At 35.8% G+C, this 15478-nt stretch overlaps 2 protein-coding genes across 4 annotated transcripts; one reads left to right on the forward strand and one right to left on the reverse strand.

Annotated features, from left to right (window-relative positions):
- The first annotated feature begins 151 nt into the window (after positions 1-151).
- On the forward strand, positions 152-6730 carry LOC122305524 (heterogeneous nuclear ribonucleoprotein 1). Of its 3 annotated transcripts, none has more exons than XM_043118132.1 (14): positions 152-285; positions 548-676; positions 810-899; positions 3228-3293; positions 3450-3515; positions 3677-3762; positions 3912-3957; positions 4261-4315; positions 4839-4915; positions 5078-5213; positions 5296-5423; positions 5500-5604; positions 5875-6015; positions 6227-6730. In XM_043118132.1, the coding sequence occupies exons 2-14, from the start codon at positions 659-661 to the stop codon at positions 6290-6292; spliced, it is 1080 nt and encodes a 359-aa protein (XP_042974066.1). In that variant the 5' UTR covers positions 152-285; positions 548-658; the 3' UTR covers positions 6293-6730. The 3 variants fall into 3 exon arrangements, with proteins under 3 accessions (XP_042974066.1, XP_042974065.1, XP_042974068.1); XM_043118131.1 differs by having other exon boundaries at positions 190-356; XM_043118134.1 differs by lacking the exon at positions 810-899 and having other exon boundaries at positions 190-356.
- A 562-nt stretch (positions 6731-7292) lies between these two features.
- On the reverse strand, positions 7293-11050 carry LOC122305520. Its single transcript, XM_043118118.1, has 5 exons — positions 9775-11050; positions 8737-9091; positions 8171-8252; positions 7749-7996; positions 7293-7608 (listed from the first exon to the last, which is right to left on the reverse strand). The coding sequence occupies exons 1-4, from the start codon at positions 10334-10336 to the stop codon at positions 7790-7792; spliced, it is 1206 nt and encodes a 401-aa protein (XP_042974052.1). The 5' UTR covers positions 10337-11050; the 3' UTR covers positions 7293-7608; positions 7749-7789.
- Between the last annotated feature and the right edge of the window lie 4428 nt (positions 11051-15478).

A 15478-nucleotide genomic window follows, 5' to 3' on the forward strand; every position in this document is an offset into this window, starting at 1 on the left:
TTCTTTATGATCAAATTGTAATAAATATACCACATCATATATAATAAGATACAAATAAAATGATAGTACAGTATATAATATTACTCAATTAACGAAACCAGATAAATGGTAAAAAAAAAAAAAAAAAAAAAGTGGAGCCAGATACGGTGGTCTGAGAACCATACGATTCTTTCTCATTTACGAAGCCTCGTTATACACGGACGGTGCCGTCTCCAAATCCTCAAATTCGATAAAGGTCCTGAGCGGAGCGGCGCCCTAGCGAGCGAGCGAGCGAGAGGAAGAGAGGTAAGAGAACTAAGAGAGGGGAAGACCTCTGTGTTTAGGGTTTTCAAAATCCCGCAGGTATTTCGAAAAAGGTCAGTGAGCGCGTATATTCATAAACAAAGAAAATTTTTTGTTGTAATTTTTCGTTTTCTTGGAGTTGTTTGACTCGCAAATTGAAGGATCGGGAATCAATTTATTCTTTTTTGAAGAAAGGTGAAAATGGTGAGTCTCATTTGGTATTTGACACTTGTGTGTGAGAAAGAGGTGTGCTTACCATGTGCAGGGGCCAGAGAGTGTGAGAGATTTAGAGAGACGAGAGAGATATATATTTGTGTGAGAGATTTAGGGTTTCTCGCTTCCGTTTTGTTACAGCGAAGCCTTCTCCAAATTTATCATGGACCGTAAGCTTGTGGTTAGTTTTTTTTTTTTTAAAGAATTATTTATTTTATTCCTTTTTGCTTGAATTTAGAATTGTAGGATACGAACTTTTAGTTTCTTGAATCTCATTTTCTTGATTATGTGAGGTAAAATATTTGCATTTCTAGGTTCTGGGTATTCCTTGGGATGTGGATACGGAGGGGCTGAGGGATTATATGAGCAAATTTGGGGAATTGGAGGATTGCATTGTCATGAAGGTTAGCCCTCCCGTAGATCTTAACTCACACGATTCACTGCCTGACAACTTGATGCAACTATATATGTGTGTTCGCACCACCTTAGCTTAATTCCACAGTAGCATAATTGATACTTCTTTTTTCTTCTCTCATTAGACCTACTTGATCAGTTTCTGCAGTTTTTAGTTTCCAATTAATGTTTGCGCTTAGTTTGTGTCTGGACAAACTAAAGGTATCATCTCCTTACAATGTCTTAGCCAAAATGTCTTAGCCACCTTACAATGCAGAAACAAATGGTCAACTGATTCACCATTGTTCTTACACAAATAACACCAATAAAGACAGATTATACCTTGTTTTCTCAAATTATCTGGAGTCAAAATCTTTCCAAGAGACACCAACCAACGGAGGAAAGCAACTTTACTGGGCACCTTTGATCTCCAAATACACTTCCAAGGGAATTGATTGACACAATGAAAAGTCAGTGATTTATAATAAGAGCTGACAGTAAAAATGGAATTTCTAGCATGTTACCACACCAATCTATCTTCCCCTCCTGGCACAATTTTCATATCATAAAGCCTACTGAAGAAAGATGAAACAACGGGCACTTCCCAATTATGTAAGTTTCTAATGAAACTCACATTCCATTGAGGGAAGTTGTTAGAAAAAAATACAGAATTAGCCACGGCGACTTCTTTGTCCCTTGCAATCCTAAAAAGAGAAGCAAATGAATTCTTAAGCACCAAATCCCCGCACCAAAAGATCATGCCAAATCAAATTCTCTCCACCACCAACCTTAAATGAAACGATTAAGGAATTACCCCCAGCCATTCCCGATATATTTCAACAAGCCCACACCATACACAATTCTAACCTCTTTAGAACACCAACTCCCCTAAGCCCCCCCATATATAGCATCGATAATTTTTCTCCATAACACCGCCTTCTCTAATTGATATCTCTAAAGCCATTTCCCAAGAAGGGCTTTCTTAAAAAGCCTCAAATTATGAAACCCCAAACCTCCACAAGCAACTGGTGAGCAAACTTTATCCCAATTTACTAAATGGGACTTTCTATCATCACCAAGACCACCCCAAAAAAAATTATGGAAGATTCTCTCAATTCTACAGGCCACCACAGCGGGTAAAGGAAAGAGGGAAAGAAAATCTGTTGGAATATTAGACAACGAACTTTTAATCAGATTAATTCCTCCCTCTTTAGACAAATACATTTTTTTCCTACCAGCCAACCTCTCTATTTTCTCAATCACACCATCCCAAATCAACGAGGATTTGTAAGGGGCACCCAAAGGAATGCCTAGATATCTCAATATGGAGGTATGGGATCTTACAACCCAAACTGTTGGCCAAATCCAAAGTAGACAGGACCCACTAGACTATTTCTGACTTAGAGAAATTGGCTAAGCCCAGAAACAGATTCAAAGCAAAGCAAAAGGTCTCTCAAAGATCAAAGATGGTGTTGATTAGGGCCACTGAAAATACAGGAATCATCAGCAAAAAGGAGGTGCGAGACCTTTAAGCTTCCAACAACAGCAGCATCAATCATTCTACTCAAAGCATCCATGACAAGAATAAATAGGAAAGGACACAAGGGATCCCCTTGCCTCAATCCTCTAGAACTATTGAAGAATCTAGTAGTAGATCTCTCTTAAAATTATATTTTTCCTGTATTATTTTTAATATCAAATTCATTTTATACTTACATTTTGACAATCATGTAAGGCAACGCTATAAGCCCATAACATTTTCTAGTACATTTTCAGTGAATGAAATTTATGGTTTCTGTAGTTGGTTTCTAGTACCTTTCCTTGTGAATGAAGCCTTGACATAGATTGAAAATTTTTCATAGAACTAGGAATTAAACCACTGTTCTCCTTGCTGGATTAATGTAAATGGATGTTTATGTGGCATTGCTCAGGACATAGCCGAGCCTCTGGGTTTTGAAGTGAAGGCTGGAGTTGGACCTTTATGAGGCTTCTTTAGTCTCTACAAGATAATACCTTGTTACTTATCTCTCTCTCTCTCCCCCCCCCCCCCCCCCCCCCCAAAAAAAAATGTCTGATGGATCCTATAAATGTTTTGCACCCAAGTATCCAAACTTAGACCTAAAGGGAGCATACCACTAAGACCAAGGCTCTTACCAGTTGAGCCAATCTCTAGGGGTTCAATTATTTAATTGTAATTTGTTTGTACATCAGCGACTTCATTTTCAACAATAATTGAATATTTGGATTCCTTGTGCAGAATGCATACATTTAATTGTTTTGATATTATGCTGAAATACTTTTTGAAGGCCTATATTTCCTTATTTGTTTCCACGATTTAGGAGAGGTCAACTGGCCGATCTCGTGGCTTTGGTTATGTAACATTTGCATCAGTTGAAGATGCTAAGGTAAGTGCAGATTTACATTCATTGGAATTCAGGTTTTATTCTTCATGTATCTAGACATTTTGGGAGATTTTATCTGATAACAATTTGGGTTTTACAATTTTAAATCTTTATAATGTATTTCCTCATTTTTTATGCATGAAATATTTCTCGTGGTAGAACGCATTGTCAGGCGAGCACTTTCTTGGAAACCGAATGCTGGAAGTTAAAGTGGCCACCCCGAAGGTTCTGTTATAAAAATATAAAACAGTAGATGCTTTATCATCCATTTTATTTGTTTGTTATAATTTTCCTGTCTCTCACTCTTGTCCGACAAAATGAAAAAGTAATTTTCAGAAATGTAAGTTTTGAGCTGAGAATTATATGTAATGTTTTTCTATTGGCAGGAGGAAATGAGAGCACCTGCAAAGAAAGTTACCAGGATATTTGTTGCTAGAATCCCACAATCTGTGACAGAAGAAACATTTCGAAGGTATGTTTCTGATTTCTACACTATTGTAATGATTTCTATGTTATCATAATACTTTATATTTTTTTGTATATTCTGGGAATCAACATAATTTATGAATAATGATGAATAAGCATGGTGATCTAATGCTTTTTACTTCTTTGGTTTTTTAGTCATTTCGAGCAATATGGCGATATAACAGATTTGTACATGCCCAAGGTTCTCTCTCTCTCTCTCTCTCTCTCTCTCTCTCTCTCTCTCTCTCTCTCTCTCTCTCTCTCTCTCTCTCTACATATGTTTGTATATATGTCTTTAACCGGTAAACAAATTTTATTGATAGAAATATGCATAGCCCAAGTACACGAGTGTGTATATATATGTGGATGTACATATATATATACGTACATCCACATATATATGTACATTTTTTACATACGTGCACAACTACAAAATCAAATGTATACATGCAACGATTGCGTTAGTGGAATTAACATGGTGCAATTTTGTCCATGTGCTGTGAAGGATCAAGGCTCAAAAATTCATCGTGGAATTGGGTTTATCACCTTTGCAAGTGCAGGTCAGACCATTTTTCTTCGTTTTGGTGCTATGCATCTAGCTTTTGCATGACATTGGCAACTTGGATGCCGTCATCTTGCCTTTATCTTCCCAATAACTACCATCTAATGGAAGAGGAGATGCCTTTCTATCATGTTATCTTTTTTTGAGTCCATCATATACCATCCCATACACATTTACGAGTGTGCTGACATATGGAAGTTCAATCTATCTGCATGGGAAATCCTCAAAAGCTCTTATTCTGTTTTCCTTTCTTCTCTCTATATTTTTTGGTCCGAAGGGATCATGCTTAAGCAAAGCACACCCCCCGTTACCCCTGCCCAACCCAAAAAGAGAAAGGAATTAATTGATTCAGTTAGCAGAAACACATGTATTTTTCAAGAAATTTTGTTAGCAATTCTTGTTTTTAACTCTCAGAACCCAGAAAATAAAAAGCTTTACTTTTTTTTAATAATAAAAATTACGGCAAGCGTGGCCAAGGTTAGCAGTAAATTAGTTGTAATTATCTGTTTGTGGTCTTGCAGACTCTGTGGACAATTTGATGGCTGAAACTCATGAATTGGGTGGTTCTACTGTAGTTGTTGATCGAGCAACACCAAAGGCAAGTTAGAGCACGCCTAGCCTTTTTTCTTTTGGTTGCACCTTTTACCCCCCTCCTCAAAGAAGAAAGTCCATTTTTTTTTTTTTTTCTATTCTATATATGGATTTTGTTCAAAACACTATTCTATTTTTTATTTCAGCTATTTAATATGATATATTTCAGGAAGATGACTTCAGGCCAATGGGCAGAACGGCACAGGGTGGATATGGTGCATACAATGCTTATATTTCTGCAGCAACTAGATATGCAGCCCTTGGTGCTCCTACTTTATATGATCATCCCGGCTCAGTTTATGGGAGTAAGTACCTTTGAAACCATATGTCAAGTATATGCCAGTAATATTAATATGCATTCATTTTTTCCTCATTATGTTGAATTAGGGGGTGAGTCCAGTCGAGGAATGGGCAAGAAGATTTTTGTCGGGAGGCTTCCTCAGGAGGCAAGCTCTGAAGATCTCCGCCAGTATTTTGGTAGATTTGGCCGTATATTAGATGTCTATGTTCCAAGGGTAAGATAGATACATATTATATTAGCAGATGTTTGATTCAAGGGACTGATACTCATGGAAAATGCTTATGATATAGGACCCTAAGAGGACTGGCCACCGAGGTTTTGGTTTTGTAACTTTTGCTGATGATGGTGTAGCAGATCGTGTATCTCGAAGACCTCATGAGATTTGCGGACATCAGGTATTAAAATGAACTTTTCTTATATCTTTCAAATCTAACTATCGTTCATGCCAATTTCCCCGCCCTTCCCCTTCTTTTTCTATTTCCTTCTTCCTGTGACGTCAGGTTAGTAGGTTAGGCTTTTTCAACAGTGATCATTTTGCGATTCTACCAAGTGTTATTTGCATGATGTCATGCAACCATTTTTCAACTCTGATTAGTCATGAAGGATAGACTTTAATTCACTAATAAAAAAAATTGTTGAATTTCATTCATTGACTTGCTCTATAGGTTGCGATAGATTCAGCCACACCTCTTGAAGATGCTGGTCCCAGTGGAAGTTTTATGATGAATCCTGCGGAATCCTTTGGCGGCTATGGTGGTCCAATGCGAACCTATGGCAGGATGTATGGAAGCCTGGATTTTGATGATGTGAGTATATGCATAAGGTTTCACCGTGGCAGATCTAGTAATTGACTTCTGTTTATTACTTGTGTAATCTTTGGAATGAGAAGACTCTGTCTTTGTAGAACCTGCTTCTCATCTGCAATTAATAAATGAAATCCTCACTGCTTTTTATGTGTGTGTTTTCTCGATAAGATTTTATGATGTTCGCTTACATGATGCCACCTTTGTTTTCCAGTGGGGTTATGGACTCGGCAGTGGGGGGAGACCATCAAGAGCAGATTGGAGGTACAGGCCATACTAAAGAGTCTTGGCCTCTGGGAGGACTTGAAATTGCGTCTGATGTCATATAGGGATGTCAGAAAGAATGTATTGCAGTCCATTAACTGTATCACTTAAAATTTATTGGTAGGATGGCTTTTTGATACTCGGTTCCCAACTCAAACAGTTCAATAAGTCATGTTTCAGTCAGAGGTTGGAAACATTATTAGTGAGTTAGTCTGTTATGTGATGCATTGAGCCTCCTTGCTCACTAATATGCATTAAATTAGTAACTAATTAGTAATTAATTTCCTCTTTTGGTTCAATTTTGCATGGCCTCATCATAGCTTGGATTGCTGGGTGGGAAGGATGCGGTCTGTATCCCACAAGTCATGTAAAAACAGTTGGGTGGGGTTGTCAGTGTCATGGGTCTGATTTGTGACATTTTCCCTTCCGTGAATTGTCACTATTTTTCATCTAACATTAGCTTCTTCTTGTTCCAGTTAGTGGTAAACCTTACTCGGTTTTCTTTACTTCACATTTGATTAAATCCTTTTACAAACCCTTTAATCTTTTTCTTTCTTTTTTTTCTTTTTTGCTTGTTAATTTGGCCATTCTTGGCAGTCCTGTCCTTACACTGGACAATGCATTCAAACAGAAAAAAAGTGACGTGGATCATTTCAATTGCCAACTTTTTCCTCATGTATTTTTTCTAGGGATAAATGGACTTTGCATTGTTTTGCAGTGTATTACAAATTGACACATTGCGCTCTCTATTAAGGCTTGAGATAAAACTAAGGCGATTGTAGGGATCTCAGCTTTTAGTTTTTGTACATTCGTGTTTAGGAAAAAAACCTTAAAGTGTTGGATGTCTTTTTTATTCTAATGTTAAAAGCCCGAGGGACATGGAACTGTCCCTTTGTTCCTGAAGGTTCACCCTGCATTTTGAAACTGCATGAGGCTGATTGATTGATGTTGCAATAACAAGGAGCTTTCCTGTTGCCATTAAGGTGTATTTCACGAAAGATTTACAGAAAACAGGATTAGTAAAACATGCAAAGGAAGGTTTTTATGCACAATCAATAATAACGGTCGAAGTATAAATACAAGAACTGAAGAGTTTGTAGTGATCCAAATTCTTAGTCCTTGAACACATGATGTAACCCTGTACAATGCCCAAAAAGGTACTCCAGAAACATATTGAAAGACACGATAATCATATGAAGATTGAAGAGCTTGTATTGTTGACAAAAACGCCAAAAAATAAAGCTTTTGAATTCAGAAAAAAGTGTCTTTCTCATCATATTACTGCAGTACTGCTCAAATCCGCATACTGGCTGGTCTACGCTGTCCTTTTACCTGAAGGCAATGGAGAATCCAATGTAGAAGTAGTCATGTACAATCCCTGATGTTTGATTTAAAAATGTCGTGCAAAAAACGAACTTCATACATTTTTTGATAACTTTTCTTTGAAGACAGAAATTCCGTGCATGCATTACCTGGTGTAAGGGTAAACTAGAGGAGAGCGCTGAATGTAGATTTAGAACTCATGGGTGGTAAAGCAACTACGGAAAGAACCCATTCGCACAAACTTTCTGAAAGAAACAACCTTGCAGAAAGTCTTGGGGTCCTGATGGCCTTCTTGGACTGACACTGCGCTTCTCATTTTTTGTGCTTTCATCTGTGCCATGCTCAGCTTGCTTAAGATCTTATCCATTGATGATGATCTCTTCTTCTCTAATTTCATCTGAGCCAAGAGGTAGTCAGTAAAACAGGATTAAAAAAAATCATAGATTTTTCAAATAGGAAGTTAGAAACGGATCCTTCAAGGCATCTCAGCATTTTTGTCAGTGTTGCAAGAACAAAATGTCAAAATGTAGCTGAGATGGTATATAAGTTGTAATGCTAGAAGTGAATTAACCTCAAGTTTCCGTATTTCTGCTTCGGCTTTTGCCTTCTGCAAGCTTTCCCACGCGGCGATTTTGGCTTCCTCTCTTTTCAACCTGCACGAGACCATAGAATTATTACAGCAAGTCCTTTTACACAGGACTACATAGCTGCCACCAACTGAATGCTTCACTGGAAGTTTCTCGGTATCCATACTTCCACATTTGTTTACCAAACAGAAAAGGTTTTCTCTAGTCTACTAAGAAAATCAGTTGTTTCTAGTCCAAACTTTCGAGAGCAATAGCTCAGAAAGGACATGAATGAGGGATAAGTTGGTTCCCGTATTCAAGGAGTGAAAGACAGATCATTGATTCAGCCAAAAAAAGAAAGGCAGATCATTGATTGCTCAGTTTTATGGACAAATTCAATTTTACTCGTTATATATCCTAACCAATGCAATGAAGGGAGAAAGCAGGTTTAAAGATTTGTGTTTCTCCACAAGTTACCTAAAAACATAAAATATAAGTTCAAGTTGTTGGGAAATAGTATTTCTAATGGACAATGCAGGAGAGTTTCAAGAATAATACAGAGAAAACATACTTTGAAATGTTCATTTCCGCCTCTGCAATATCCCAAGATGCAGTTCGAGTTTCCTTATCATTATTGAAGTCTTCAACATGGAGCGATCTCTTCTTAGTCCTATTGGCTATATGTTTTTTAGACCAATTAATAACAGTGGCTCGTTTGTCAACCTGCACATCCTTAACTTCTACTTTAGTAGAACTTCCAGCCTCTGTTTCCACAATAGATGTGAAAGATGGAGGAGTTGAAGAAAATGAAGAATTCGCTCTAGGAGATGAGTTGATGCCGCCCTCAGGGCTCATTTGTGTGGCCATATCTCTTCGCGAAACAGCACGAGAGGCCACAGTTTCCTCAGTTCCATCCAGTTTCTCATCTGTACATAATTACATTTATGATGTAACAGATACAAGCTTACATGTAAAGACTTTTAATTAGGTTAAAAATGCATTATTCTGCAGTGAACTGTAATAAGGCATTTAAATTACTGTGGAAACGAAATTACTCATGCTTCATTGTGTTTGAGATAGTATTTGAGTTTATTCAAAAATTTTCTTGTTCAAGCTTTGTAGGATGTTACTATCTCAACCTCATATGACAAAAATTATGACAGAACTGGGTCACAGGCAAGTTCTTTGGTTTCTTCCGGGCAGGTTCTATAGTTATGTCTAACTATGCTTCCCTGATAATCTCCTCCACAAAATATTCAGAAACAGATCGATTTTATCTCAATTTCCTAGAGCAGGTGGAAGGCCCTTAATAAATCCCTTAACTCTAGTTACTGCCTAAATCTGTGAATTTGTCTGAGAGGTGATCCTCGCAAGCTGAATTGGATGGCTAAGGTAAAACTTGGAACGAAAACCCCTCATCTTGTGGTTAGGCTACCACTGGTTAATGGATATCTGACTGACTGATAACCCATCCACAGAGGCTTTCAACCCTGTTGAATGAATTTAACGTTCTAGCCTAAGATCATAATCAGGTTGAATTCATTCTCAACAATGTTCTTGTTTTAAAACATTACATACAACAAAAATAAAAAAGCAAAGAAGATCATACCTTGAGAGCTGGGAGATGAAGGCTCACTCAACAGCTCCGACCATCCAGGCAAACAACCCGAATGTGCGACACTATGCTCAACATCCACTACAAAAGACTGTCCTACACCAACGTTACCATATTGAACAAAGAGACCATCAGCAGCCAATACTCCTGCTGATAAAGGAGAACCCACAAGGAAACTCCTCAGGCTGCTCCCGTCAAGCACCTGCATTGCAGGCGAATAATTGGAAGAACACCCAACCCCTGGAGGCACAATCGGACCACTCTTGGACTTTGGCCGCTTATGAGGCTGTGAATATGTAACTTGACCATTACTCTGACCTGAAATTGGGCTGCAAATCCACCTCTCAGCATCGTCCCACTTTGAAGGCAATGCCCTTCCACTATTGAATGGCATCAAAGAAGCAGCACTTAAATGCCTCCGGCTACTTTTACCTGGCATTGGCACTCGTTCAGAGCTCCAACCCCTTTGGCTCCCGGAATTTTTGTCACGGTAACTAGGAGCCCCCGGGCTTTGCAATACACCCAGATTGTGCGGAGAAATAGAAGCTTTCTTCATGGTTTTCTGATTTCAGCTCTGGTTTTCTATGCCTAATAGTGAAGCAGGTATCTTCCTATTAGCTCAACTCACATTGAAAATCATTGAACAAGAAGAAAACCTTTAACTTGGGAACAAATCTTATACGCACTCGTATCTAATACAGCTGTAGCTTATGACATTTTTGGCCATAGTTTTGATTGGATTTGGACCACTGCAACACTCTTGAAGGTCCCTCAATCGCATACGGCCATATTTCGGATCAAATCGAAGTATCAGAAGCGACGAAGTCGGCGAACTTCACGCAAAAGACACCGAACGTGGCTCGAAAGCATAGTCATAAGCTTTTGTAGCTACATGTTCTGTTTTCAATCTCTGTCCGTCTGACAGACGGACAATTTTATCGCTTTGTGAAGATACAGAATTCCGACAATATCACGCCTACGTCCTGTATATCACAAACAAAAGACCACAAATACAAAGTGGTACATATTTTCTAGGATTTCCATGCACGGCTAATTTATGAACCGCTTGGTTTGTAGGATAAAGTGTGCGTAAGTACCTCACTAGGAGGTCGTGGGGTACTTAAAAGAGTTAAGATACTCAGGGAAGGATACGGCGAGAGGTGGGTGTTGGAGAATATCCGAGTTTTACAGGTGGTTTCTGATATAAATCGTCACATTCTTTGCCCATGTTCCACACCAAAATAATTAAAATTTCTCGAAAGCAGAAAGAAACCTCTTGTCCCACAAATATTTTGCTTTCTGCCACAACATAATTGCCTCTATGGCTCTATGTGATGAATATGAATTCCCCCATCTGTGTAATTCTTTTGTGTCAATATAGTGCTATCATTTAGGGATGGCCCAGCAGTTAAAGAGATGAATGTGAATGTACAGTCGGTGACATATGAAAACAGTTGGGATCAGTTGGGGGTGAATAAAAACACTTTTAGGAGGTGGGGAAAGAAGAGTGTACAAGCCATGAGGTAATGTGATAGGGATTGAGGGAAGGCTTTGGATGCTGGTCTCTGTTTAGTCAATTTCAGTAAAACAGTGGTCTTTTACTCATCAGTACCAAGGACATGAGTTTGACCATAAGTATAATCTGCCTACATTTTCTGCTCACTTTCTTTTTGTCTTCTTGCTTTTCCTCTCTCTCTCTCTCTCTCTCTCTCTCTCGCTCTCTTTTTCTTTTGGGGAGGTAATATTTGCATCTAGTGAAGCACGAGTATAAATGCACGTCGGACAGGCTCATGTTCAAGGTTCAAGCACCTGTGATGAAATTCCAAGTAGCAAGAGCGTCCAACCAGTCAACCATACTTATCTGAACAAATAACATGCAATGTTTCTTGTGATACAAGGAAAACTACAAAAAAAAGAGTCACATGGAATTCATTATCATGCAGAGGGCGGCATATGGTAATGGACTTCCCCCATGCCTAAATTCTAATGATCATCATGTGATTGCCGATGAGGTTCTCCGCCTCCCAAGTCTGGTCCCCCCCCTCCCCCTTCCTTGAAAAACCTCTCTTTCCTCCCTTATGGGACATTCCTCGCCCCAATATTCGTCACCCTCCTCTTCCAATTTTAAAGAATATACATAATTAAATCTATATTTTTTTGTTTATCAATGTAAACTTTTTAAGATAAGTTGTAATTTCATATATCAGATTTGGAATTCGAACTTTAATTCTATACTTTATCTAAAAATTAATGACTTTACACCTTCTCCGCCATCTCCCCTAGATTCAATGGTGGAACCCATTACGTTTGAATTTCTTCAATCTTTCATTTACTCATTTTTACTTTATCTTTTCACAATCACAACTTTAAAAGTGAATGGCACATTTCTTAATTGAGATGAAAAAACTAGTATTTGAAATTTGTGACATCTCACTGTACTATAAATGTACGCATCATATGATCATTAAATTGATAAATATATTGGGTACTATAATTTATATAAAAATTTATTCATAATATTATCATTATTTAAAATCCATTAATATATCAGTGTAAATGACAAAAGAATAAAAATAATTACTTAATATAATATGGATCAGCCGACGCCTCTTTAAAGATGAATTCTCGATTCTGCAAAATATCATGGTCAACTCATCACCTCATTAGTGTCAATGGTGTGAAGTCCCATGCACCGGCCATATGTACCTTGGAAGACCCCCGGCCATTCATATCAAAATAAAGGGACCACTTTAGATTAAGCTCTGCTTTGGATACACATGTTTAAAATATCTCATTCTATTTTATTTTGTCTCAATATTTAAATATAAATATTTTTTAATTTTTAATTTTTTATTTAATTATTATAACTTTTTTAAAATTTTTAATAAAATATAAAAAATAATTTAATTTTTTTAAATCTTAAAATAAAAATTATATTAAGAAATTATATTCTAAATATCCTTTTAATTTTATAATTTATTTTTTCAATCTAATTTTTCATAATTCTATAAAAATCTTAACGTTAACCATTTCAGTATTAACAAATTATCTAATTATTATTTATAAATTTTTCATCTCATTTTAATAATCAAATGAGATCTAAGAGTAATTGGATATCGACTACCTATATATTTTTCGTTAATTGAGTAATATTATATATAATCTACAAATCATTCTATACTAAACTTAATTACTTTAGCATCGATCGCCATCACCCATTGCAAGCCATCTTAATGGACGATTGGCTACAACAAAGAGGACCTCGAATAGAATGAAATGCCCACACTTTGTAGTTTGTGTTTGTACTTTGTACCTTTGTTTGCAACCCTCTTCCAATGGGCCTTTCGCCAATTGTCTCATGCAATATCTTCCCTTCAGGCCTTTTAGCCCAGCTTTGATACGGCACTTCCATTAGGCATTATGCCCAACCTATTTTATTTTTATTTTTATTTTTGTTTCTTATCTTAAATATTTTTGTAATTAATAATAACTTAATTTTCTTCTAAAAAAGGGTATACTTGGCTTCCTTCTATTTACTATTTTTTTTTTTATTTTGATGGAATTTCATCTGAAAAATTAATTCATTGTAACCACAGAATAATCTCTCGATATTTGATAGTGAAATTGATATTTTCTTGTTATGAATAATAATAATAATATTAATATTAATAATATTTTGTGTGATGAGCATGGGTTGCTTCTTCAGCCCTTTCTCCAACATTGGTGTGTATTGCACTCATCACCTTGGAAATTAAAAGTGCTAGGACTGGACACGTATACAACAATCAGAATTAGTGGAGTTCAGGCTCAGGTTTTTCAACACGTCAATGGCAACAAAGCCCACTATTTATTTATTTTTATTTTTATTTTTTGGGGTCACAGGGGCACAAGGGCACCTGAACGTGGATAAGGTAGGCCAGGGCCCAGGCTGTTAAACCCCTAGCAGATGCCACGTATTAGGAAAAGTCTAAACTCTGACATAATTGGATCCCACTGTAACCAATCAAATTGTCCTTTTTTGGTTCAAACACTAGTAGTACTGGCTAACGACATTCCCACCACCGCCCTTGAAAAGCAACCTACTTTGTTGAAATGAATACCAAATTGCAAAAGAGCAAGACATGTTATATGTTACTTTTAAATTATTGACTACATTACATATATATATATATATATATATATATATGAGTTTTGCTACATACAAGTGTAGTTGTGCACTAATTTGTGTATCAACACTGATTTATTCATATTTAAAATTTAAATTAACACTGTTATTAATAAAATCTACTTTTTGACCAATCACATCATATTAATGTACAGATTAGTGCACAATTATGCTTGTAACTATATTTTTCCTATATATATAGGATTTTAGTCATTCACGATTGACACTGACGTGTGAAGTTCTCTGTTGGATGTGATGTTTTGTAAAATGTATAGACCATGAACTCGTGCTCGATCGAGTCAATGTCCACTCTTTTCTGTTATCACTTACGACACGTTTGGGGAATAAAATTTTTATCTTAAATTATAATTTTTTTAAAATTTTTATATAAAATATAATAAATAATTTAATTTTTTTAAATTTTAAAATAATTAAAATACTAAAAAAATAATATTTTAAATTTTTATTTCAAATTTAAAATTTTCATATCTACCCTCCAAACTTGCCCATAACCCTTCCAATTATTTATGCACATTTTTAAGAATCCAAATGAACTTATTATAGTAATATATGTGTCAAATTTCTCAAACATCCTTCAAACCACTTTGTTTTCTTTATTCATTCCACCAACAAGGAATCATCATTTGTTTTAAGAGCATTAGTAGTGGCTAATCAGTTATTTTTTAACATCATCAAATAAAAAATTCTCTAAATCTATTATTAGTTTATTAAAATATTGATTTTAAAATTTTTATTTATTTTAATTTTAATTAAAATATTTATTCATTTTAAAATAAGTCCATATTAATTTTTTAACTTTCGTATTATTCTAAGGAATATAAACTTTTAATGGTCTTTTTTTAACAACATTAATATTCTAATGGTTATAAGTTGTTCGATCTTTTATATGCAGGGATCGAATAGTGCTTAGGACACACCACGAGTACCACAACTTGCATGTCCAAGTATTTGGACAGTGAGTTGGGTTGAGATGAGTTGAAATGAAAGTTAAAAGTTGAATAAAATATTATTAGAATATTATTTTTTAATATTATTATTATTTTGAGATTTGAAATAATTGAATTGTTTATTATATTATATGTTAAAAGTTAAAAAATTATAATAATTAAATGAGATAAATTAAATTGAAATGAATTGATAAACCAAACGCAACCAAATAGTGTACAAAATAAAATAGCCAATCCATCTCAGTTATTGGCGCGTGATGAATAAAGGAAGAGGAATATTTTATGAATAAAATATGATTTAAGATTTGGCCAATCAAAATAAGTTTGGTAAAAAATACATTTTTTTTTTTTTTGGGTAAAAAATACTTTACATATATTGTGTGTTGTAGTTAGTTTTTATACAACCTAGCCAAAATTTAGCTAGATTGATCATGCTACTAGTGCTCTTAGCATGTTATAGACATCATGTTTTTTTTTTTCTTGAATTTCAATTGAGGTTGTAAAAGAAAAAACAGCCTACCTCATACATTGCTGGTATATTGACTTATATAGCTTTTACAGAGGA

The sequence above is a fragment of the Carya illinoinensis genome, chromosome 1, assembly GCF_018687715.1.
Source record: "Carya illinoinensis cultivar Pawnee chromosome 1, C.illinoinensisPawnee_v1, whole genome shotgun sequence".
Classification (NCBI taxonomy): Eukaryota; Viridiplantae; Streptophyta; class Magnoliopsida; order Fagales; family Juglandaceae; genus Carya; species Carya illinoinensis.

Coding starts and splice junctions, on each gene's coding strand:
- LOC122305524 (XM_043118132.1), top strand. Junction 5,214..5,295: donor TCCCGGCTCAGTTTATGGGA/GTAAGTACCTTT, acceptor ATGTTGAATTAG/GGGGTGAGTCCAGTCGAGGA. Junction 5,605..5,874: donor ATGAGATTTGCGGACATCAG/GTATTAAAATGA, acceptor CTTGCTCTATAG/GTTGCGATAGATTCAGCCAC.
- LOC122305520 (XM_043118118.1), bottom strand. CDS start 10,336: ATGAAGAAAGCTTCTATTTCTCCGCACAATCTGGGTGTATTGCAAAGC. Junction 9,092..9,774: donor TTCATCTCCCAGCTCTCAAG/GTATGATCTTCT, acceptor AATTATGTACAG/ATGAGAAACTGGATGGAACT. Junction 7,997..8,170: donor CAGAAATACGGAAACTTGAG/GTTAATTCACTT, acceptor CTCTTGGCTCAG/ATGAAATTAGAGAAGAAGAG.